The sequence below is a fragment of the Bos javanicus genome, chromosome 4, assembly GCF_032452875.1.
Source record: "Bos javanicus breed banteng chromosome 4, ARS-OSU_banteng_1.0, whole genome shotgun sequence".
Classification (NCBI taxonomy): domain Eukaryota; kingdom Metazoa; phylum Chordata; class Mammalia; order Artiodactyla; family Bovidae; genus Bos; species Bos javanicus.
The window spans coordinates 95,743,576-95,767,402 of NC_083871.1; the positions used below are offsets into that span (position 1 = coordinate 95,743,576).

Sequence of the window (23,827 nt, forward strand, 5' to 3'; positions counted from 1 at the left end):
TTTAATGCTTGCAAGATTATATTCAGTTCTCTGTCAGTCATTCACAGGCTTTTTGTATTTCTACCTTATACTCAACTCTGCTGTTTCTGTGGCAGGAATTCTTCATCTCAGTCATAACTGCACATACTGTAGTGTAATTTTGCTTTTGTTTCTCTTCTGGAGAAAACAGTATGGAAGAGTAGAAAGAACAGTTTTTGGCTTGGTTACACTGGGTCTTAGATTCTATATCTTAGACTGTAGACAGACTATTTAGACTGTGAAATGGTGATATTATTTCCTTATGGAGTTGTTACAAGGATAAATAAAAAATATATATGCATACATAGTAATTATATAGGTAGAATTTAGGAGATATTTAACAAATACAAGTTATTTTTCCTTTTCCCTCTTTCAGCTAATCCACTTCTATCCAGTTGAAGTTCCATTTTTTTTTTTCCATGAATTCTTGTTTTTTTTAGGTTTATACTACAATGTTTTTTTAACCTTTTCTGTCTTGTGATACAAGTGATCTCAACTAATTAATTTCTGTTGATAATGTACTGTTCTTCATTTTGTTCCCTAATTGTTTAATGTAGCTGAATTATTTATCTTGTCAGGAGAGTCAATTTTATATAATATAAAGTGTGGAAGAAGTAGAGAAAGACTTGGATTCTCATTCTGCTTCTTTCACTAGCTTACTACTTTCAGAAGGATATCTTTCTTCTTTGAGCTTCTGCATCTTTATTTTTTAAAGGAGAACATCAAACTATAAGTTTTATTAAGGTTCCTACCAATTATGAAATTCTAAATATTCTTGGAGTATCTGTTTTATGCTAGATTCTGATGAAGTGTACAAAAATATTTTGAAAAACCAAAAGTGTCTTTGAGTAGATTGACATGTACAAAAGAATTAAGCTCTGTACCCAAATGACAAAATGTAATGGAGTATACATTAGAAGGCATATAAGTGTTATAAACAGAGTGCCATAAAATAGAAAATAGTTGTTCTCGTCTTTCCTGGTATAGTTTAAGCATTTCTAAGCTAAGATTTGTGTCTCCTATTGCTTCTTTTATTTTTCTATAGAGACTTAAGTCTAATATTGGACATATATTAGTTGGACTTGATCAAATTTCTGAGCAAACCTGTTCGTGAAAGTCAGCAAAAAGAAGCATTTAATTTTGTTTTCTGTTATTTATTCTTTGAATTTTCTTTCTTTCTTTCTTTTTTTTTTTTGTTTGCTCTCCACAGAATGGTCCTAGTGCTAGATCATGTCATAAAATGTGCATTGACATTCAACGAAGGCAAATCTACACTTTGGGGCGTTATTTGGATTCCTCTGTGAGGAACAGCAAATCTCTGAAAAGTGATTTCTATCGTTACGACATTGACACAAACACATGGATGTTACTCAGTGAGGATACTGCTGCTGATGGAGGACCGAAACTAGTGTTTGATCATCAGGTTTGGTGCATAGATAACTATATGGTGGAATTAATTAGTGCTTAGTCACTCTAGCTGTTCGAATTTCAGATGTTATGCTGAGTTTTCTGTTAGTGATTTCTACCACAAATACCCATGACAAATAATAAAAGAAACTATTGTTTCAGTAGTTTAAAGTTATTCTTTAATTTTTTTTTCTCTTATTTGGTATAAAATAAAGTAATATGATCTCAGAACACAGTTGTTAATTTATGAAAACTTTATAGAGAGTAGATGGAAAGGCAAATTTAGTTCTATGGTATTCATAAATCATAACATTAAATTTTAAATTGTTTATTCTACATTCCTGAAAATTTTTTAATTACTTTATAATGAGTTCAAGGATTTGAAATGTAGAGTGTTTCTTCCAATGTGAGTACAGTATATTCACTTTTGTATATAATCACAAACTCACTATAAGATAGATAAGAATTTGGCATGTGCTAGATGAAGTTTAAATTCAGGACCAGTAGAAGTCATATAATGATGTTGTAAACAAGAAGACTACATATAGTAGTCTCATAAACCATTTAAATATCAGTATGTGTATAGCTCTCATCATCCCAGTTATTGTTATCTGTCTTTGAATTTTTTTTTTATTTTTAAATTCTTATTTTGTATCCTTTCAGTTTAGGTCAGTACTACTTCAAACTAAATAGTAACCACTTTGAATTCAGTAGGCAGTTTTGCTTGGCTCAGCCCATGTCCAAAGTTTTTGGAGTATGGGGAAGAAAAAGATTTTTTTTTAAATCTATAGTACTATTAATGAACAAAACATTATATCAGTACTTGAGAAATTGGGGGGTGGTGCTAGAATTTATGACATAATCTATGCCTAATATCTAGGCATTAAAACTAAAGTCTTTATTTACTGCTTCTTTACCAGTTTTTGTTAATTCTGTAAAACTTTCCTCCTGCCATGTTTATATTAACAAGAAGATTTTATAGGAGAATGGTGAGGGGAGTGGCTTATATGCCTACCGAGTATGTGGTGGGTGGAAAATAAAAAACATTAGTATAGGGTGTGCTCCCCAGATTGAATTTGTAACTTGTGCTGGCTGTACATAACCCAGCTCTGTAAGGCTTTGCACTTTCCTGCTGACATACTCAGTGTTGTTCATGTAGAAAATAAGAACTCCAAAAAAGTTAGACTTGCTCTGATCTTTTAAAAATAGAACATCAACAGATAATGTTATTAGGGGAACAATTTATTTTCTTCCAACTTGTTCCAAATATCTTTTCCAAAAGATGCTTATGTTTTTACAGGTTGAAAAAAAGAATAACTTAGGGGTAGTCTGAGGATATCACATACGTTGTGCTCATGTGGGCCTATGTTTCTCTTGACTTTGGTAAAATAGAATGTCCCCTGAAGCCTAGGTTCTGTTAAATAATGCTTCACTTTTAACTCAGTAGATGTTATTAACAGGACACTAGGGGTGAAGAGGCCAAGATTGCAGTGGTGATTCAGCCAATAGCTACTTCTGTGACCTTGAACAATTAACACAACGTACTAGCATACATTTTCTGTTCTGTTTCATGCAAATTCAAAGTTATAAGTTGGAACCGACTCCAAGAAATACTTGGAGTTGTTTGTAACACTATAAGATTTGATACTTAACATTCAATTTGAGAGGATCATGAGAAAGCTAGAGGCCTGAAGTTATGTTTAAAAATTACTTTGCCATTTTAAATTTTAGCATATTAAAAAAATTAAAATTCAGAGACTTTTAGATTTCCTAAGGACATAGTGGCAGCTTAGTTCTGAAGCTTTCCATGTTGTTGCTTTGTGTGATTCTTCAGGAACAATGAGAACCAATCAAAAAGATTTTTAAAGAAGCAAAAAAACAAGACAAGTCACATATTCAGCAAAACCAGAAGCCAAAGAAAACCCACAACTCCCAATTCCTTGTAAATTTAGCCAGAAACAACTGGAATACCCAGAAGCTGTATTGAAGTTCACAACTGTTTAATGGGGAGAACTGGGAATGCAGAGGAAGCCTAGCAGAGGTACATCTTAATGGAAATGTCATGAGCAGAGCAGAAATTGAACCCATTGCAGCTACTGAGGAAATCAGTTAAGTAACATGGGGGCTTCCCTGATAGCTCAGTTTGGTGAAGAATCCATCTGCAATGCAGGAGACCCAGGTTCAATTCCTGGGTTGGGAAGATCCGCTGGAGAAGGGATAGGCCACCCAGTCCAGTATTGTTGGGCTTCCCTTGTGGCTCAGCTGGTAAAGAATCCTCCTGCAGTGTCAGAGACCTGGGTTCAATCCCTGGGTTGGTTAGATCCCCTGGAGCAGGGAAAGGCTACCCACTCCAGTATTCTGGCCTGGAGAATGCCATGGACTGTATAGTCCATGGGGTCACAAAGAGTCGGATACGACTGAGCGCCTTTCACTTTGACTTTTCACCATGTGGAAAATGCCCAGCAAGGCCCATAAGTGGTATAGAAACACCATGACAAGTAGGGACAGTGGCTTGTTCTGCATGTCCATTGAAGGAACTGGGGGAGCTCCAGGCTCCAGGTAAGGCCCCCTAAGCCAGATGAGATCCAGTTAGAGAAAACATGGCTTCACAGAAGCTCCATATTTTGAAGAAGCCATGCAATTCATTAGAAATAGAGGAGGAATTCCTTGAGAAGGAATATCATACCTCCATAGGAACCTTGTATTATCTGGTGCAGGGAAATTTAGCTCAGTTAAATATGGGAAATCATATTTAAATGTTATTTAAATATGAAAAACTAATAAGTAGTAAACAGTGTAATCAGTAGTAAACAGATCAGTAGTAAACAGATCTTTAGTGAAGTACTCTAAAGGAAAGCAGTGAAAGTAAAAACAGTAGCAGAAGCTTTCTTTCATGCTAACAGCAGATGAAAATTATATTCCAATATTCTAACATAAATTAAATGACTTAATGAAGCTTGAAACTCTGAAGAAAACTACAAGGCATACATTCAAGAATGCAGATGAGATGGCCAAATAATTGGAGCAGGTGAAACTGGGCCTGGTAAATCTCAGGGAAGAAATTGAAGAAAAATATAGTAAACTTCACTAGTTTACAAGGAACATAAAGAAGACTGGGTAAGGGTCATAAGAAATAGAAAAAAGCAGATAAAGAAAGCAAGTATGGATATAACAGCTAGCTAGGAAATATGGAGAAGGAAATGGCAACCTACTCCAGTGTTCTTGTCTAGAGAGTCCCAGGGACGGGAGAGCCTGGTGGGCTGCCGTCTGTGGGGTCACACAGAGTCGGACATGACTGAAGTGACTTAGCTTAGCAGGAAAGTATAGACAGAAAAGACATGCAAAAGAGAGCCAACATACATTATTGGACACATTAAAGAAGAAAACCAAAACAATGTAACAGAAGAAATATTTATACATAAAATTCAAGAAGAATTTCCTCAAGACGGAAACCTATTCCACATAGTGTAAAAGGATGTGTTATAGCCAGAGAAAATTGCCCTAGGCATTCAACTGTAAAAAATTCAACTGTGATAATATATTAGTGACATTGAATTTCAAAGATAAAGAAGCCATTTTGGGGCAACTAGACAAAATGATCTACAGTTGAATTCAGTGCTAAGAGACAGTATCTAGAAGGTTTTCAAAGAAAAGACAGTATGAGCCAAGGACTTGACATAAAGTACTGGACAGTGTAAAATGAGCCAATCAAGAAGAGACAGGAGGAACTTCAGTCACAAGATTGGAGATCTCAGCTTACTGACATTCTCCCTGGGTCAGTGTGGATCATTGAACATACACTTTTACTGTCTTCCTGCCCAGCATCCTGTGAAATGACAAGAGAATACATTAGTAATTGTGTAGAAAAACAAGAAAGATTGCTCTTAGGGAACTTAAAATATTTGAGGGAATTCTTATGAGTTAGAAAGCAGGTAGGATTAGATCCAACCAAAATAAACCACAACCTATAAGACAGCAGCAACTGGAGTCTCAAAGTATGTTTTTTGGGGCAAACAGTACATGATCCATTGGGGATGAAACAGATGGACAGTTTCCAGTTTGACTGAGTAGCACTGGACTGTGATCGTTATTAACAGGTCAAGTGTTCAGTGTGGACATTGGAGCTGGACAGATAAAGCACTGGAGAGCTGCCTGCAGCACCCTTCACAGCATTATGTCTCGTCTTGCCCTACACAGTCCCTTAGGTAGACTGTATATGCAACAGGCAGATGAATAGGGGTTCTCAGATACGAAGAAGGCTAAAACAGTAATGCCCAAATCCAAATATTTGAAGATAATTTAATACTATGAGACATGAGATACTGAACTCAACAAACTAAGACTTAAAAACAGCTTGTAGTGTGAACTGAAGACATCTTTAAGTGATTAGAGCAATTCAGGAGGCTACTGCGTCCATGAAAAGGAAATATATAGAAAAATTATAAATTAAAGATTTGATAGTGAAATTTAAAAATTCAGTAAATAGATTAAAAAGCAATGTGGACATCCTCACCTCTAAATGGTTACTAAATTATTACGTTTCTCTCTGAAATTATGAGAGAAAAACAAAATTGTTCTGAAATATTCTGAAATTTGAATATGTACCTGATAGTTCTAGAAAGAGAATGGAAGCCAACAAACAAACAAAAACCCCACTCAAGGTAAAAATGAAGAAAATTACCAGAACTAAAGAAAGATACTTTTCAGAATGAAAGAAATTCCTAGTACAGATCAGGATAAATGAAAAAAGAATATCCCTGCCTTGATACTTCCTTAATGATATCTCAGAATCAAGAAAGAGAAAATCCTATAAGTTACAGAGAGAAAATTGGTTACCTTCGAGAGTAAACAAGTATCAGCCTCCTAGGTGGCACCTAGTGGTAAAGAAGCCGCCTGCCCATGCAGGAGACACAGAGATGTGGGTTTGTTCCATGGGTCAGGAAGACCCCCTGAAGGAGCAAGTGGCAATGTGCTCCAGTATTCTTGCCTGGAAAATTCCATGGGCAGAGGAAAGTGGCGGGCTACAGTCCATAGCGTCACAAAGAGTCAGACATGACTGAGCACAAATGCACAACATACACAAGAATCAGTTTAACATGAGGATTTTTGGATGTTGCTGGGAGGTCGGGTAATGGGTTGGACGACACTACTTAGCTTTATAATAATTTCTTCAGATTTTGTGAGGAAGAAATTAATTTTGAACTCACCCTAACCCTAGCTAACCTTGTGTTCATGTAATAAAGTAAAATAAGATACTTTCAAATTAAAAAAACAATTGGGGATAGGTGTGAGGAATAAGTGGCTATCCATTATTTATTTGATTTTAGAAATTAAATATCTATCCTGACAGAGTAGACTCAAGATTTCTTGAGGGAAGAGATACTGTGGATTGCATAGTTTTAATAAGCCATTGGATTTTCAAAACATTTTTCAGAGATAAAAAATTAAAAGGAAACCATAAACTGATAAACAGCAAAGTTTCCTGGAGTGATTAAAACTTGTTATCTGAAAATAGACTCTCATTGAAACTAGGTATCTTACAGGGAACAACCAAGCTAAAGGAATAAAATTATTTCTATTTTGTGTCCTGTTTGTTCTAAGATATGAGAAAGAATCATCAAGCTACTGCAGTATCTTCCTCTGTCTTTGAGTTTGGCCTGCTGTGCAAGAAAGAGCTACCAAATGAAGATGTTTATGTTTCTCTGATAACAAATGAGAATAGCCATATCAAAAAGAAAGTTAAATATCCCCCAAAGGAAAGAGAAATGCCCTTTGTAGTCATATGAAGTAGAACCAATAGGGCTAGATAACAGGGACTGAACAAAATGAGTATGACTCTGTGAAAGAAAATGAAAATACGCTCACTCTATGTGTGTCCCTCAGCAATGTATGGATTGCTTTTCATGATAGAGTTGGATTGCTTGGATATGATGGATTGCTTTTCATGATATAATCATTTAAGATTAAAGCATAGGATCACTTTTCTTCTGAGTATCAGGGACATGAAAACTTTGACATCATAGTTTTTGAACCGTGCTCCCCAAGATTTCACCCCTGGGAATTACAGATTTTCATCTTAATTTGTAGAAGTCTGCCAGAAACCTGGGAAATGGCAAGTGAGTGAATCTTTAGTGGTAGGTAAAGATTTGGAGGTGCTAGACTAGAATTGTTTCTTTTTAAGATGAAATACTAATTTTAAAATAAGCTTTATAATTATTTAGTTTTTTTGTTAAAAACAATACCAGTAATAAACAGCAGAAGTACTTTGATAGGAGGAAAGAACTGAACATATAATGCCTAGTATTTGTGCTTTAGCAACAACAAGATGTTTTATTATTATTGAATATTATTTAATATTAAATTTATTATTAAGCATAAATGCCACTTGTATTCAGTCTCTGATTACCAACTTGTACTTATGTATTCTTTGAAATAGAATTTGTTTCTTATTTATTGTCCTGTGACCAGTGGCTGTTTTCCCAGAGATATTTTTGTAAAAACAATCTTGAGTTGAAAGAATGGAAGAGTCAGGGTTGGCTTTTGAGGATGAATTGCTTGACGTACCTCAAAGAAAATTAAATTTACATATTGTGTTAAAAGGAGGCCAGATTCATCATGCCATAGAAGTCAGCCCAAAGACGGATTGCTGCAATTGTCTTTTCGTATGTTTGTTTTGGTAAAAACATAACTGGGAGAATTTTGTAAAATAAATGCAAAATGATGAATAAGCTACATCACTCTTATTCACATATCTTCTCTTTTATTAAACGGTAGCAAGAGGAATGGAATGCTTGCCTAGAATGGAAAGGGCTTCTCAGGTGGCACTAGTGGTAAAAAAAAAAAAAAAACCCCGCCCTGCCAATGCAGGAGACATAAGAGATGTGAGTTCAATCCCTGGGTCAGGAAAATCCCCTGGAGGAGGGCATGGCAATCCAATCCAGTATTCTTGCCTGGAGAATCCCATGGACAAAGGAGCCTGGCGAGCTACAGTCCATAAAGTCTCAAAGTCGGACACGACTGAAGCAACTAAGCATGCACGAACTAGAATGGAAAAAAGGGAGTTTTTATAAGGAGGATGTGATCACTGTTTTCCCACAGAGTATGTTCAGTATTAAATCAGTAACTAAATTATTATTGGTTGATTTGGTAAAAATTATGCAGCTCGAGAAAGCATAAAACTCCTTAACCCAACATATTTTATTCTCACTGGGGGGAAAAAAAAAGGAAACCTGGAAAGGCATTTTGAAATCCATCCTGAATCTCTTCCACGTGGTGAGCAGAGCAGGATTTTAATATAAATTAATAAGTGCATAATAATAATCAAGGATGGTATTTGATATTATTAAGACAATATTTAGTTTTTTTAGATTCTAAAACTGCACACATTGGTTTAATTTTAACTCATATGACAGGAGCAGTCTAAAGCTATTCAACCTGTTGCCTTGTTCTGTAGATGTGTATGGACTCGGAAAAACACATGATCTACACCTTTGGTGGTAGGATTTTGACATGTAATGGCAGTGTAGACGACAGCAGAGCCAGCGAACCGCAGTTCAGTGGATTGTTTGCTTTCAACTGTCAATGTCAAACCTGGAAACTTCTTCGAGAGGACTCCTGTAATGCTGGTCCTGAGGACATCCAGTCTCGAATAGGACACTGCATGCTCTTCCACTCAGTAAGAATATTCTTTACATTGTCCTATGTTATTCTGTCATGTATCTCTCAATAGAAAAAGAAGTGGTGCAATCTAATTCTTCAGTAAGAGAGCAAAACTTTTCATTAGAAATAAATAAGTGTTGACAATGATAAGGAAAAACACAACTACCTTTATCGGTGAACTGTTTGCTAATTATATTTCCTATCAGCCTAATAATTCCTAAGTAGTTATCTCAGCACTTTTATGACTGACTTCACTGCTTATATGTTGTAGCTATTTCTCTTTCTTACATACCTTTCTACTTACTGTTTTCTCTTAGTATCTGGAAGGTTGATTTTATTATCTGTTCTTATTTTCCCCTCTGCTACTCTCCATTAAGTGCAAAGAATTAAGAATTGACTTTATAGAATTGGAATTAAAATTTATCAGCAAAAACCAATATACAAACATTTAATTTTTTCAAGTGTTATAATGAAAACATGGGCTCCTGCTATGAACAAAACTTTAAAAATATACTATGAAAGATGTTTAACATATACCAAAGTGGACAGAACAGTATAATAAATTCCTACGTACTTATTTACCAGTTTCAACAATTACTATTATTCTTTGTCTATTCTTAAATTTTATTGTGTTGGGTATTTTAAAGAAAATTCCAGGCATTATATCATTACAACTATAAATACCATAGTGTGTCACTAACAGATAAAGACTTTTTAAAACATAGTTGTAGTATGGTTATGCTGCTGCTGCTAGGTCACTTCAGTTGTGTCCGACTCTGTGCAACCCCATAGACGGCAGCCCACCAGGCTCCCCCATCCCTGGGATTCTCCAGGCAAGAACACTGGAGTGGGTTGCCATTTCTTTCTCCAATGCATGAAAGTGAAAAGTGAAAGTGAAGTCGCTCAGTCGTGTCCGACTCAGCGACCCCATGGACTGCAGCCCACCAGGCTCCTCCGTCCATGGGATTTTCCAAGCGAGAGTACTGGAGTGGGGTGCCATTGCCTTCTCCGAGTATGGTTATGAAACCCAACCAAAGTAAAAACAATTTCTTTATATTGTTTAATACTGCACTCATTTTTCCCCTGCCATGCTGAAAAACACTTTTCATAGTTGGTTTATCTAAGTCAAGATCCAGAAAAGGTCTGTGTATTGCATTTGGTTGTTAGCTCTTAAATTTCTTTTAATCCATAAGAATACTCCCCCTTCCTTTTTTTTTTCACCCTTTGTATACTGCTTATTTGTTTAAGTAAGTCTCATGTGTGCTTTGGAATTTCCCATGTTCTCAGTTTGACTGATTTTTATCATAGTATCATTTAACATGATCCTCTGTTTTCCATATTTCCTGTTAGCTGGTGTTTAGATCTGGAGGCTTAATTTTAGATTCCTCTCCTTTTTTGGGTGGGCCAAAAGGGGAGTTGTAAGTATACTTCACAGCTGATCTGATTATAAAATATAAAGAGCATTTAATGTCTAGTTGTCACAACTGCGGTGGTGTTAAAATTGTTCAGGTGGGTTTAGGTGTTGTCAACCTGATTGATCAGTTATTAAGTTTCCTGTCAACTTTTTATCTAGTGGTTTTAGCAGTCACTGTAGTCTATAATCATAGACTAGATTTTAATAGGGTTTGATAAGTGGACATTTTTCTAATTACCTTTTTCTTTATTTATTAACTGATTCTGCTATAAAAACTTATCCTCATTAACTAATTGGCTACTCTAATGGTAAACCACACAGGATAGGTAATATAAATATTTTGATTCTTTTCCTCTATTGTCTTTTCATTTTAATGAGCTGAGGCTCCAAAATTTACCAATGAGTTTTTCATAAGAATTATTATAAACTCATGGATTTTTATGTATTTGGTGTATTTAACTTGCTATCGTCATTCTTTTTGATTCCCTAATTTTTCTCCATCTTTGACCAGTGGGAGTACCCATCTTCCAGTATACCTTTGCATATATACACACACATATGTCTTTTTTAGTAATAGAAAAAAAAAATCATGAGTTTATACTGATATGTCCAAGTTAAATTTAAGATTATAGAATTTAAAATTTTATATCTTTGTTTTTGTGAAACTTTATAGTTAAAATCCTACTTCTGATGATGATATGTTACTTACAGTTACTTGCTCTTTCTATAATAGCTTACTGGATAGCAAAACTAATAGAATCACTGAATGCTGTTTAAGATTTCTTTCTGATTATTTTTCTGTTTAGGAGATAGCCCACTAGGGATGGGTAGTCAAAAAGCGAGAATTAAAATCACTAGAAAAACTACTACTTGTCTGCATGATCATGTGTCTCTGTCCAATTGTATCTTTGTATATAGGTTTTGTATATAGGCTTACTTGTTTTTTTTCCCCCAAATTTCAGACATTATTTTTTCTTTTACTTTTATTTTCTAATTAAGGAAAAACATTTACATAGTTCTCAAGGCAAAACTGTCAGTATGCTGTTGAGTATGTATGGAGAGATATGGTTATTTTCCCTGTCTGTCCTGTTTCTTTCCCTGTAGCTAATTATGTTATTACTAGTTTTCCTTTGTTTCTTCTTGAAGAAAGAAACAGACACAACACACATTCCTTTTTCTCCTTCCATACACAGAGGTAGTACCCTATATACATTACTCTGCACCTTGGGTTTTTTGTTTTTTGTTTTTAACTTCAGTAGGATATCCTAGTGATTATCCCTTAGCAGTATATGCAGAGCTTCCTTTTCCACTTTATACCAGTACAGTAAGTACTTCATTGCATGGAATCTCTCATAAATTACTTCTCTAGACATTTAAATTTTAAAAGAATTATTCTGAATTCTTTGTGAAAATGACTTTTTTTCTTCTTTCCCATTTTTTTTTTTTTATTTTACAGAAAAATCGTTGCTTATATGTATTTGGTGGCCAGCGATCGAAGACCTATTTGAATGATTTCTTTAGTTATGATGTGGATTCTGATCATGTAGACATAATATCAGATGGTACCAAGAAAGACTCTGGAATGGGTAAAGGCAATTAGTGATTCTTCTTTCATGTCTTAATTATTTCAGGTAGAAGACTATAACCCATTAGCTTTTCTTTCTAACCATTCTTAATGCTTTTCCCATTTCTTTAACCAAAGTAATTCTGAATAAGAGGAAAAAAATTCTCTACCAGCTAAATTATTTAATTCAACCTATTTAAAAATGCTATATGAATTATTATTATGATGAGTCCCTTTAACAGAAAGACTATGCAAATTTGTCAAGGGATTATTTATATGTGTGCTTGTTAAGGGTGATTATAAGAATTAATACCTTTTAAAAACTGCATGATCCTATATTTGCTAGTTCTTTCCACCTTCCATTTTCACTCAGGTGACTTATATTTTAGACACATATAGTAGAGTATGTCTTTGTTCTTGAGGGAAGATTTCACATCGTTCATTGGTAATGCCTTATAACTTTATACTCTCAGCATCCAGAAAGTTATTCTCCTGATAATAAGGTGATTAGTTTGCCTGAGATAATCCCAGTTTATACATAATTATTAATAGTGTCCCATTCATTCTCAAAAGTCTTATTTTGGATAACATACATAGTTACCCTGCTTAGTAGTCACTTTGCCTGCATTTAGTATACACAGAATAACGATATTTGTTTAAGACTCAGTGCTTTAAAGTGCCTAATTAGAGCATTAGTGTAAGAAATTAGATTAGCTTGCTTTTCCTTTTATCTGTTTTTGCTTTTCCTTTTATTATTTATTATATATATATTTATAATAGTTGCTTATATTTAGGAAGAATTAAAAAAAAAAAAAAAGCTAACACCGTAATAAAAAAGTACATGCGAGGCAGTGTGACCCTCAGGATCTTTCTCCCATACTTCCTATTGGGCAGAGGCTAGAACTTCATATCCTGGAGAAATAGAGGCTCTGTGGAGGCAGAGAGAACAGGGTGTAAAATAGGACAATTAAGTCCATGTACTGAATAGTGGAACTTCTAACCCTTTCCCTGCTCTTAGGATTCTAGGTGTGTGTCTCCTACAGAAGTTTAGTGTCACCTTCTCTAGAGGAAATAAGTGGTGTCATAGAAAAGTTTTCCAGATACTGTTGTTTGGGGTACCTGCCCCCACTAAGATGTCTGATCTTTCTGGCTAGCCCCCTGTACAGTGGTTACTTTCATGGCCCAGTTCCCCTACGGTGTTCCCCGTTCTATACATGCTATTTTCAGTTAAACTGTATTTCTTCACTGTAAATGAACTGACAGTTAATGATCAAGATCAGTTTTCTTAGAAAAAAGGATATTGCATCCATAAAACAATAATAGGATACAATGAAAGATCAGAGACTAAGAAAGACCTTTTGGAAATAAATTTTGTTAAAAGTAGTAGAATTGTAAGACATCTCCTGAGAAATAGACAAAGAGACAGAGATGGTGGAAATTGGAGAAAATAAGGACCTTAGAAAGTCAGTGTAAGAGGTCTGGTGTTAAACTAATAATAGTTTCTCTAACTATGGAGAGCAAGGAGAATGTGCAAGACTAGATTATAAAACGAAGGACTAACAGAAAATTTCCCTAAACTGAAAAGTATTGGTCTGCAGATTATAAATGGCCCCTTTTGGATGTCAATACCTTGAATTTAAAAAAAAAAATAAAAACAAAAACCTTCTCAGTCAGATGACACATCATTGCTCATTGTGGAATTTTACATATCAGTCATAAAAAGAATATCTGAAAAGCTACCAGTGTAAAATGAGGTCACATTCAAAGAAATAGGTCTTAGAATGCTAGAAATTTTCAGCAACATTGGAAGCCATAAGGGAAAACAAGGTCTTAAATATTCTGAGGGAAAAGTATCATCAACCTGGAATTCTATTTCTAGCCAAACAGCAAGGAAACGAGGGAAGAAATGGTATTTTCAGATATACCAGGTTTATCAATGGGGTATGTGTGTGTTTGTAGGTAGTAGAAAACCAAGAGAATGGCTTAAACAAATCGGGAATCTTTTGTCTCACAGGACGAGAAATCCAGATGTAGATAATCTGGAACTGATGTAGTGACTTAGGAAATGTCATAAATGCTCTCAGGTTCTTTTTGATATGTTTTTCTATTTTTAACTGGTTTATTGACTATGCCAAAACCTTTGACTGTGTGGATCACAATAAACGGTGGAAAATTCTGAAAGAGATGGGAATACCAGACCGCCTGACCTGCCTCTTGAGAAACCTATATGCAGGTCAGGAAGCAACAGTTAGAACTGGACATGGAACAACAGACTGGTTCCAAATAGGAAAAGGAGTACGTCAAGACTGTATATTGTCACCCTGCTTATTTAACTTCTATGCAGAGTACATCATGAGAAACGCTGGGCTGGAAGAAGCACAAGCTGGAATCAAGATTGCAGGGAGAAATATCAATAACCTCAGCTATGCAGATGACACAGCCCTTATGGCAGAAAGTGAAGAGGAACTCAAAAGCCTCTTGATGAAAGTGAAAGAGGAGAGTGAACAAGTTGGCTTAAAGCTCAACATTCTGAAAACAAAGATCATGGTATCTGGTCCCATCACTTCATGGGAAATAGATGGGGAAACAGTGGAAACAGTGTCAGACTTTATTTTTGGCGGCTCCAAAATCCCTACAGATGGTGATTGCAGCCATGAAATTAAAAGACACTTACTCCTTGGAAGGAAAGTTATGATCAACCTAGATGGCATATTCAAAAGCAGAGACATTAGTTTGCCAACAAAGGTCTGTCTAGTCAAGGCTTTGGTTTTTCCATTGGTCATGTATGGATATGAGAGTTGGACTGTGAAGAAAGCTGAGTGCTGAAGAATTGATGCTTTTGAACTGTGGTGTTGGAGAAGGCTCTTGAGAGTCCCTTGGACTGCAAGGAGATCCAACCAGTCCATCCTAAAGAAGATCAGTCCTGGGTGTTCTTTGGAAGGACTGATGCTAAAGCTGAAACTCCAATACTTTGGCCGCCTCATGCGAAGTGTTGACTCATTGGAAAAGACTCTGATGCTGGGAGGGATTGGGGGCAGGAGGAGAAGGGGACGACAGAGGATGATATGGCTGGATGGCATCACTGACTCGATGGACATGAGTTTGGGTGAACTCCCAGAGTTGGTGATGGACAGGGAGGCCTGGCATGCTGCGGTTCATGGGGTCGCAAAGAGTTTGAAGTGACTGAGCGATTGAACTGAACTGAACCTCATGGTGGAAAGTTGACTAACACAGCTCTAACATCATGCCTTCCTTCCGTATAGGAAAAAAGGAAGGAGAGCCAAATGTGCCCAGAAAGCTCCCTACTGACATTTCATTGACTGGAACTGTGAGTCCTGGCTTCAGGAGAGTCTGGGAAAGCAAGCATTTAGCTTTTCCAGCCTTTGTATAGTCTACAGAGTAAGGGATTTGGAAATGGCTGTTGGATCATGCAATTAACAGTGTCTGCCACACAAGATTTAAAAAATGATCATCTTTTATGCACTGTTTTTCGGAAGTTAGTACGTCATATATACTAACAAAAGGGAGTAAAAGTAGTTAAAAAGAAAACATTCTGAGAATTGAGGAAAAGAGAATCTAACACAGGAAAGCAGTGAAGGGCTGTCCCAACATGATGCCTGCACAGCCAATGTATGAGCGCCCAGTACATATTGGAACAGGAGGACACAGGAAAATAGACCTCTCCTCCTCACCAAAAAGTGGGATTGACTAAAAGTAGATAAAAGATAAAAGTAGACTAAATAGATGTTTGAGCAATTGGAATAAAAAAGGTATTAATCGGTAAATAATATCTGATGTAAGAGGATAGGAACACAGTGGGAAAAGAAAATATTTTTAAAAAGCAGACATCATCATAGTACAGTTTTTGGCTCTACAATGAGCAGTATTCCCCTCTTCATAATAATGCAAAAACTAAAATCAATTTAACCAAAAATTGGGATAAAATTTAGTGGGAAGATAGCATCAGTGTAGTAAAATTCTTTGTCTGCTATAACAAGAAGGCAGTAGGTGCTGATATTATATAAAACTATGGAAAGAAATGGGCTTCCCTTGTGGCTCAGCTGGTAAAGAATCTGCTTGCAGTGTGGGAGACCTGGGTTGGGAAGATCCCCTGGAGAAGGGAACAGCTGCCCACTCCAGTATTCTGGCCTGGAGAATTCCATGGACTGAAATTCCATAGAAATTCTAAGAAATGACTAATAACATTATTTATCATGTCTAAAATTGTCTATCTTGTTTACTCATTTATTTTCTACTACCATAGGATAATGTGGAGGTATATGATTTAATCTTTGATTTCCTCTAGCTTTTAAAACTTAATCCAATTTTCCATTAAAATTACTAAGAAGATGGAAGTAGTAATCCCCTACAATTCTGACACAGCTCTGCCTGAAAAACAGGTAGTGGAAAATAGTTATTGATTCGATAGGTATGTGTTAAAAACTTCTACATGCTGGCTTATGCTGAACTAGGGATACACTGGACGAGATGATCATGGTCTCTCAGAGTGCTTATAATCCATCTAGTAAGTAATGTTCTGATGGATTATAGTTGTTCAGTTGCTAAGTCGTGTCCAACTCGTTGTGACCCCATGAACTGCAGCTTGCCATCCCTGTCCTTCACTCTCTCTCTGAGTTTGCTGAAACTCACGTCCATTGAGTCAATGATGCTATCCAGCCATCTCATTCTCTGCCACCTGCTTCTGCTGCCCTCTATCTTTTGACTGTTGGTCTTTTCCAGTGAGTCAGCTTTTCACAGTAGGTGGCTAAAGTATTGGAGCTTCAGCTTCAGCATCAGGTCTTCTGATGAATATTCAGAGTTGATTTCCTAATGGCTATTCTTTATTTAGACCCTAAATGCCAGTTACTAAGCATGGCAATACCAATAGTATTATTAGAACTATACCAAGAGTTCTAATTGGTAGTATTAGTCTCATTTACTAGATGAGAAAAATTAAACTTAGTGAAGTACTATCTTATTAATATACAACTAGATAATGATACAGCGAGGGTTTAGAAGTTGAGGTGCAAAGAAGGTTTTTGTTTGTTTTTTTGAGGTGCAAAGGTTTTTTTTTCCTTGACCATACTAAAGTACTCCCCAAGATTAAAAGGAAAAAATGGCAAAGTGATAGTGGTAAAGATTGAGCAAAAAAAATGCACTATGACAATAAATAGGCTTTAATGACTATCATTTGAATATTTTAAAAGTAAATTGTTATTAGTAATTTGCAGAATTGTTCAGTATATTTCATTCATTGCTATGGCTAGCTTTAGGGCCAGCAATGAATGGCCATAATTGTTCTTTTTGTTCAATTTTGTTTTGATTATAAGAGTAATAATATGCTTGTTGTAGAGAATTTGAAAAATACAGAAAGATGTAAAAAAGAAACTATCAAACCATTCAGACATAATCTGTTAACATTTTATTAATGTATTTCCTTCTAGTCTTTTTAAGCTTATTTATTTTATAAAATTTAGCACAATTTTATATTCTGCCCCTGGAGAAGGGAATGGCAACCCACTCCAGTATTCTTGCCTGGGAAATCCCATGAACAGAGGAGCCTGGTGTGCTATAGTCCATGGGGTCGCAAAGAGTCAGATACGACTGAGTGACTGACAGTACTGTTTTTAAACTTACATTAAATTGTGGTATTTTTTTGTCGTTATGGTTTTATTACCAAAAGATAAGTGGATTTATTGCTTAATTACTGCTTTAATCAACTTTTATAAAATGAAAATCACCAATATTGCTATGGGTTCTTTAATTTTTTTATTGCTTTGTGGTGAATTATCCCACAATGCAGGCAAGTTTTTTTGTTAATGTAATAGTAATTGTTGATCATCTACTAACATCTAAGTTTGGCCTTCTCCTTCCCTTTCTCCCAATATATTTCAGTGCCTTATATATGCCAAGTATGTTTAGGTTCATAGCTGTGGAATAGAGGATAAGATCCCTTCTCTCAAAGGACGCATTTTAGTGAAGAGAGGCCTACGCTTGCTTTCTAAGTACTGGGAAGAAAAAAAATTGAATGCTATAATAGTGAGTAAGATGAGAGGACCCACTTAGATAGAATAGGTTGGGAAACTGTTTCCGAGGAGGCAATCTTTAAGATTTCAGACGAGAAACAGAATTAGGAAGAACTGTGTTATGAACTGAGAGAAGTGCATGTACGAAGATTTCAAAGCACAAAAGAATTTAATGTGTTTCCAAAGCAGAGGGAGCTATTGCATATCAAAGGTGAGGCAGGTTATGTCACGTGAGTTGGAGAAATAGTTAAGTCTGATTATTCAGTGCCTTGTATAATACAAATACAAGAAATTTGGGTTTTTTTCCCCTAAATAATATAGAAGGTTATTGAAAGGTTTAATGCTAAGGGCTTTTTTGTTGTTGTTTTAATTGAAGTATAGTTGCTTTACAGTGTTCTGTTTGTTTCTGGCATACAGTTGATTTAATTTTCTATAGTATGTGCGTATTCTTGCCACCTCTTGCCAAGAATACACACATACTATAGAAACTAGCGTGCTGCAGTCCCTGGAGTCCCAAAGAGTCACACACGACTGAGCGAGTGAACTGAACTGAATGTGTATACATATTTATGTGTATATATATATGCTCTTTTTCAGATTCTTTTCCATTGTAGTTTATTATAAGTTACTGAATGTAAAGTTTTCTGTACTATACAGTTGGACCTTGTTATTTATCTATTTTACATATAGTAATTTGTATCTACTAATCCCAAATACTTACTTTATCCCTCCACCCCCATCCTTTCCGCTTTGGTAACCATTAGTTTGTTTTGTCTGTGAGCCTGTTTCCGTTTTGTAAATAAGTTTGTTTGTGTCATATTTCAGGTTCCACATGTAAGTGATATCTTAGGATTTTTGTCTTTCTCTGTCTGATTTACTTCAGTTCAAATGATAATCTCTAGGTCCATCCATGTTGCTGAAAATGAATGCTAGGGTTTTGATCTGATTAAAGTTTTGAAAATATCATTCTTTTGTCTAAATGTACATTTTCCAAGTGTTTAATGTTGACAGTATGCCTGTAAATTGCATTGTCCAAAGGTTATGTGTTCAACAGGCCATGTGTACATCCTTTAACTGAAGATTTTTATGGCAGAGTTGAGCATCTGGTTAGAACCTGCCTAAAACTGTTGCCATTATTAGAATTGTGAAACTTCAGTGGCTCTGCTGGCATATTAGAGTGAAACTGAAATTACTTTCTTTCCATTTTTCTTTCTTATTTTTTCCATCTCTCCCTTTCTCCTTTCCTTAGGTCACTTCCTTCCATCCCTCCTTCCTTTACTCCTCTCTCTTCCTTCCCATTTTCCCCTTCTTCTCTGTTCCCTTCTTTAAGTCCTCTTTTTTCTCTCTGTCTGTCATCCTGGTACATCCTCCACTCCTCCCTTAAGAGGGGCTTCTAAATAGTGGCCAGGGTTAAGAATCACTCTTCTAGCTCTCCAGAGCCTATCTGAGTCCTTAATCAAGTAAGTGTGGACAGGTTACTTAATGTTACACCTTATTTTGCACGCCTATAAGTGACCCAAATTATATTTTAAGTAAAATGGTATCTCATTTATAGCCACTCTAGGAGTAGAAGTGGATTGACACTAGTTTGGGCTGGTGTTATTGTTGGGTACCTCAGTTTTCACAAGTGTATGTCAGTACTGCCTACAGGTTCATTGATCTATCCAGTAATCAAGTCATATTAGTTTTGCCTCCATCTTCTCTCTGTTCTCATTTCTATTTCACTAGTTTGGACTGCCAACACCTGTTTGACCTCTGTCTCTAGTATTCTTCTTCCTGTGTATCCCATCCCTCCCCTAACCCATTCTTCACACTTTGAGCAGAATGCAACTGTTTCTGTGTTACCAATTAAGTACAGAACTGTGTACTTTAACATTTATTCAACACATATCTTTTGGTCACATTCTAGGTGCCAGATAATCTAAGCACTAGGGATAAAACTATAAATGAGAGCTCTAACGTCATGGATCTTATAGTTGTGCATAGGGAAGAAAAAGAAGTAGATTAACACCTTACCTTTTGATTAATACTAATAAGATAAGAAAATACCCTTATTTTTGGCCATGCGACACAGCTTGTGGGATCTTAGTTCCTGAACCAGAAATCGAACCCAGACCCCCAGCAGTGAAAGCTCCAAGTCCTTATCACTAGACCACCCCAGGATTCCCAGAAAATCTTTTAAATATATAAACCTGATCATTTTTCTCTCCCTTGCTTACCATGTTTTTTTTTAAATTGTTCTTCTTTGCCCTCAGATTAAATCTAAACTCAGCCTAACTCACAGATTCCTTTACGATATGCCTCAGCTTAGTTCCCTGTTCTTGATATCCACCCTCACCTTGTCACCAATTCTTTTTTTCATGACCACTGAATATTAATTATCTATGGCATATTTTTTCATGCCTTTTGAGTTTTTTCCCATAGTGTTCTCCCTACCTAAGTCACTCTTTCCTCCTACCTCCAAAGTGTAGCTGATTTTTGCTCATCTTTCAGATCTTAGCTTATAGAGCATTGTCTCCTGAAATTCTTTAACTCCTCAAACCCAGGTTAGGGATTAGAGCATATCGTTTTAACCTTAGTTGTTAACATGATTCTGAACATTCATCTGGCAATATAATCTTGACTCTGCTTTTCAGAACCTCAAAAAAAAAAAAAAAAAAAAGCTACTGAAATGCACAGACTTTATTCAGGATTTTTTAAAGAGTATTCAATCTTTTCAGTACTCTTAGTCTAAAATTTTTTTCACTGGCTTGAGTTAGACCAATTAGAAGACCTCATGTCAGAACTGTGGTGTATGTATTGTCCTCTCATAGAGTTACTTTTAGCTGATTTTTAAAAGTCTGTTTAAATTTTAATTTTATCTTGCTGGATAATTACTTATTTTGTAAGCCATTCAAAGTCCTTTTAAGGACAAGACAGAGTACTATTTAAACTTCTGTATTATTAAGTATTCTTAGGAAATACCAATTTTATTATATGGATGCTCTGTAGTTCACTTAAACATTCTATTAACTGTTCTTCTAAACTTGTTTTATTATAGTTAATTAGTATAATTTGAGATGGACTTAACACATAATTGCTATGTTTCTGTGATTCAGTAATGTGAGTTATTTGATTAAAACTGCTTTTATGTGAGCTTCAAATTGGATTGTTTACAGTCATAGAAGAAATTTATATGAACTGTTGAGACCACCAATTTAGAGATAGTATATCTAGTTGTAAAATTACTGCTTCTTGTTGTAATTTCTTATTGTGTCAGATACTATAAAATCTTAAATGATTGCTATTTATAATTACTTAAATGAATTAACTCAGATTTAGCATTTTAAGATCTAAAGAAACATCAACTTTTTTTTTTGTCAAGTCTAATTTTTTTAACTAGAGTATAACAGTTTTATGTTTTCCTTAGAAGGAAATTACAATTTAGATCAGTGGATTGACAGCTGCTTAGGAAAAAAAGGATTTACTGGTATTGTGTCTAACACATACATAATTACATCAAAATTCAGCACATCAAAAATTTGAGTTTATTTCTGCATAACTTTTGGCAATAGGTCTGTGAACACAGGGGGTTTAGCAGACTTCCCATATGTAAGCTCTGTTTAACACTAATTGAAAATTATGTTTAGAAGATCTGTCACACAACCAGAACTTTATGGTTTGCTCTAGAAACTCAGCTGACAATAATGGAACTACTTTCTCATATCTGTTTTTTTTATTCAAGGTAACAAACATATATTGTGTCTTCAACATTTGCCGGATACTAAATAGGGCATTGATGATACAGAACTCTTACAAACATCTAGTTCCTATTCTATAGTAATTAGTGTGTTTACTTGTTGTGTTCCTTAAATTCTGTCGACTCTTATTTTCCCACATCTGCCAGTGTTTACACCATTCTGTCTTAACCATAGTGGCAGATTGTTATAATTGAAAGAATAGTGAATTCAGAATCAGAGGATCTGATCTTTCTTCATCTGGGTCTGCCACTCATCCTTCTGTAGCTTTGGCAAAATTGTGTAGTTTCTCTGGACCTGATTGTTCATCTGAAAACAGGGGATTGGACCAGTTGATCTTAAAGGCTTATCATCTAGCTCCAAAATTTTGACAGTTAAATTTTGTTCCTTTTTGCCATTATCAGGCTGTGAAAATAAAAAATGAGGGCTGTGTTAATCATGTCTGCAAGATTTGATTTATCTGTAAACATATTTTCATGAAAACTTTAAATGCAAAATCTTACAGATTTTCAGCCTGGGAATGTGCTTATTGACATTGGTCTTTTGTTTTTCTTTAATCTTTGTGTGTGTTTGTGTAAGTTCCTATATTTTTGACCCTTTTACTCATAACAGTTAACTAAATAAGGCCAGTTCAGCAGTATAGAGAAGACTCTGAAGCTAATGTTTTGCTGTCATTTACACAGATTAGTTACTGAGCTAGGGGATGGGAGTGCCTATTTTTAATGTAACTAGACTTCATTGGTTTCTGTTTAGCATCTTTTGTATTAGGTGTGCCATTATTCTGCCATTTTTCTTCTCAACATTACTGGTGATAATAACTTTCCATAACTTCCCCCTTTCACTCTTGCAGGGGTGTTTTTGCTCGTTATAAGCTTATAAAGATATTTCATGTTTTCAATATAAAATTTAGGTCATATGGGACTTTCCTGATGGAGCAATGGATAAGAATCAGCCTGCCAGTGTAAGGGACATGGGCTCAATCTTTGGTCTGGAAAGATTCCACATGCTGAGAGCAACTAAGCCCATGTGCCATAACTATTGAGCCCACGCTCTAGGGCCTGCAAGCCACAACTGAGCCTGTGTGCTACAACTGCTGAAGCCCGTGCGCCTAGAGCCTGTGCTCCACAGCAAGAGAAGCGACTGCCATGAGAAACCTGTGCACCACAAGGAAGCATAGCCACCCCTTGCCATAACTAGAGAAAGGCTGCATAAAACAACAAAGAACCAGTGCAGCCAAAAGTGAAAAAATAAAGATTTAGGTCATTAAAGTTCGCCTGTAAAAACAAACATTCAAGAACACTAAAGACAGTTTTGAAAATGAAAGATAATATAATATTAGCAAGTATTTAGAAAGCTACAATTTTGTGCAGATTAATGGAATGGAATGCAGCAGACACTATAAAGTATACCTAATTACATATGAGAATTTAGTATATGGTAAAGTGGCATTGCCAGTCAGAGAAGGAAAATAGATTATGCAATAAATGGCACTGAGATGTCGCTTAAGACCTGACAAGCAAAACGCAAAATCCTGACTCTAATTGATGTCTATATATCACAAAAAAAATTCTCAGTGGACTTAAGTTTTATATTTAACAAATAAAAATATAAGTCTAATTGCTTTTAATAATTTAGGATGGAGAAGCCTTTCCAACCATGATGGAAAACCCAGAAGCTGTAAAAAAAAAAAAAAAAGAAACTTAGTTTGATTTTTTTTGCAAATTAAATGTTATTATAAAAATATTTAAATGTCAAATGATAAATGACAAACTGGGAACTGAGACAAAGGTTAATGTCCTACTTTTTAAACAAACGACTCTTACAAATCAATAAAAAAAGGAATACTTTTCTAGTAGAACAGTGACAAATGATAGAACTAGATAGTTCAAAGAAAAAAATTCAAGTAGCTGACAGATTTACTTTTGTATAATGCTCAGCTCCATTCATAATTTTTAAAATGTAAATTAAAGGATCACTCACTGAATGTTGTTATCTAATAAAA

General features: G+C 35.4%; 1 protein-coding gene across 8 annotated transcripts in view; it reads left to right on the forward strand.

Moving 5' to 3' along the window:
- MKLN1 (muskelin 1) overlaps window positions 1-23,827 on the forward strand; it is a 392,081-nt gene that overhangs the window by 313,752 nt on the left and 54,502 nt on the right. For 7 of the 8 annotated variants that reach the window (XM_061415397.1, XM_061415396.1, XM_061415394.1 and 4 more), the window contains 3 exons: window positions 1,229-1,441; window positions 8,879-9,100; window positions 11,955-12,084. In XM_061415397.1, the coding sequence (XP_061271381.1) occupies window positions 1,229-1,441; window positions 8,879-9,100; window positions 11,955-12,084 (565 nt within the window). Of the gene's footprint in view, window positions 1-1,228; window positions 1,442-8,878; window positions 9,101-11,954; window positions 12,085-14,406; window positions 22,262-23,827 lie in introns of those variants that run through there. The other variant, XM_061415398.1, reaches the window with a different exon arrangement.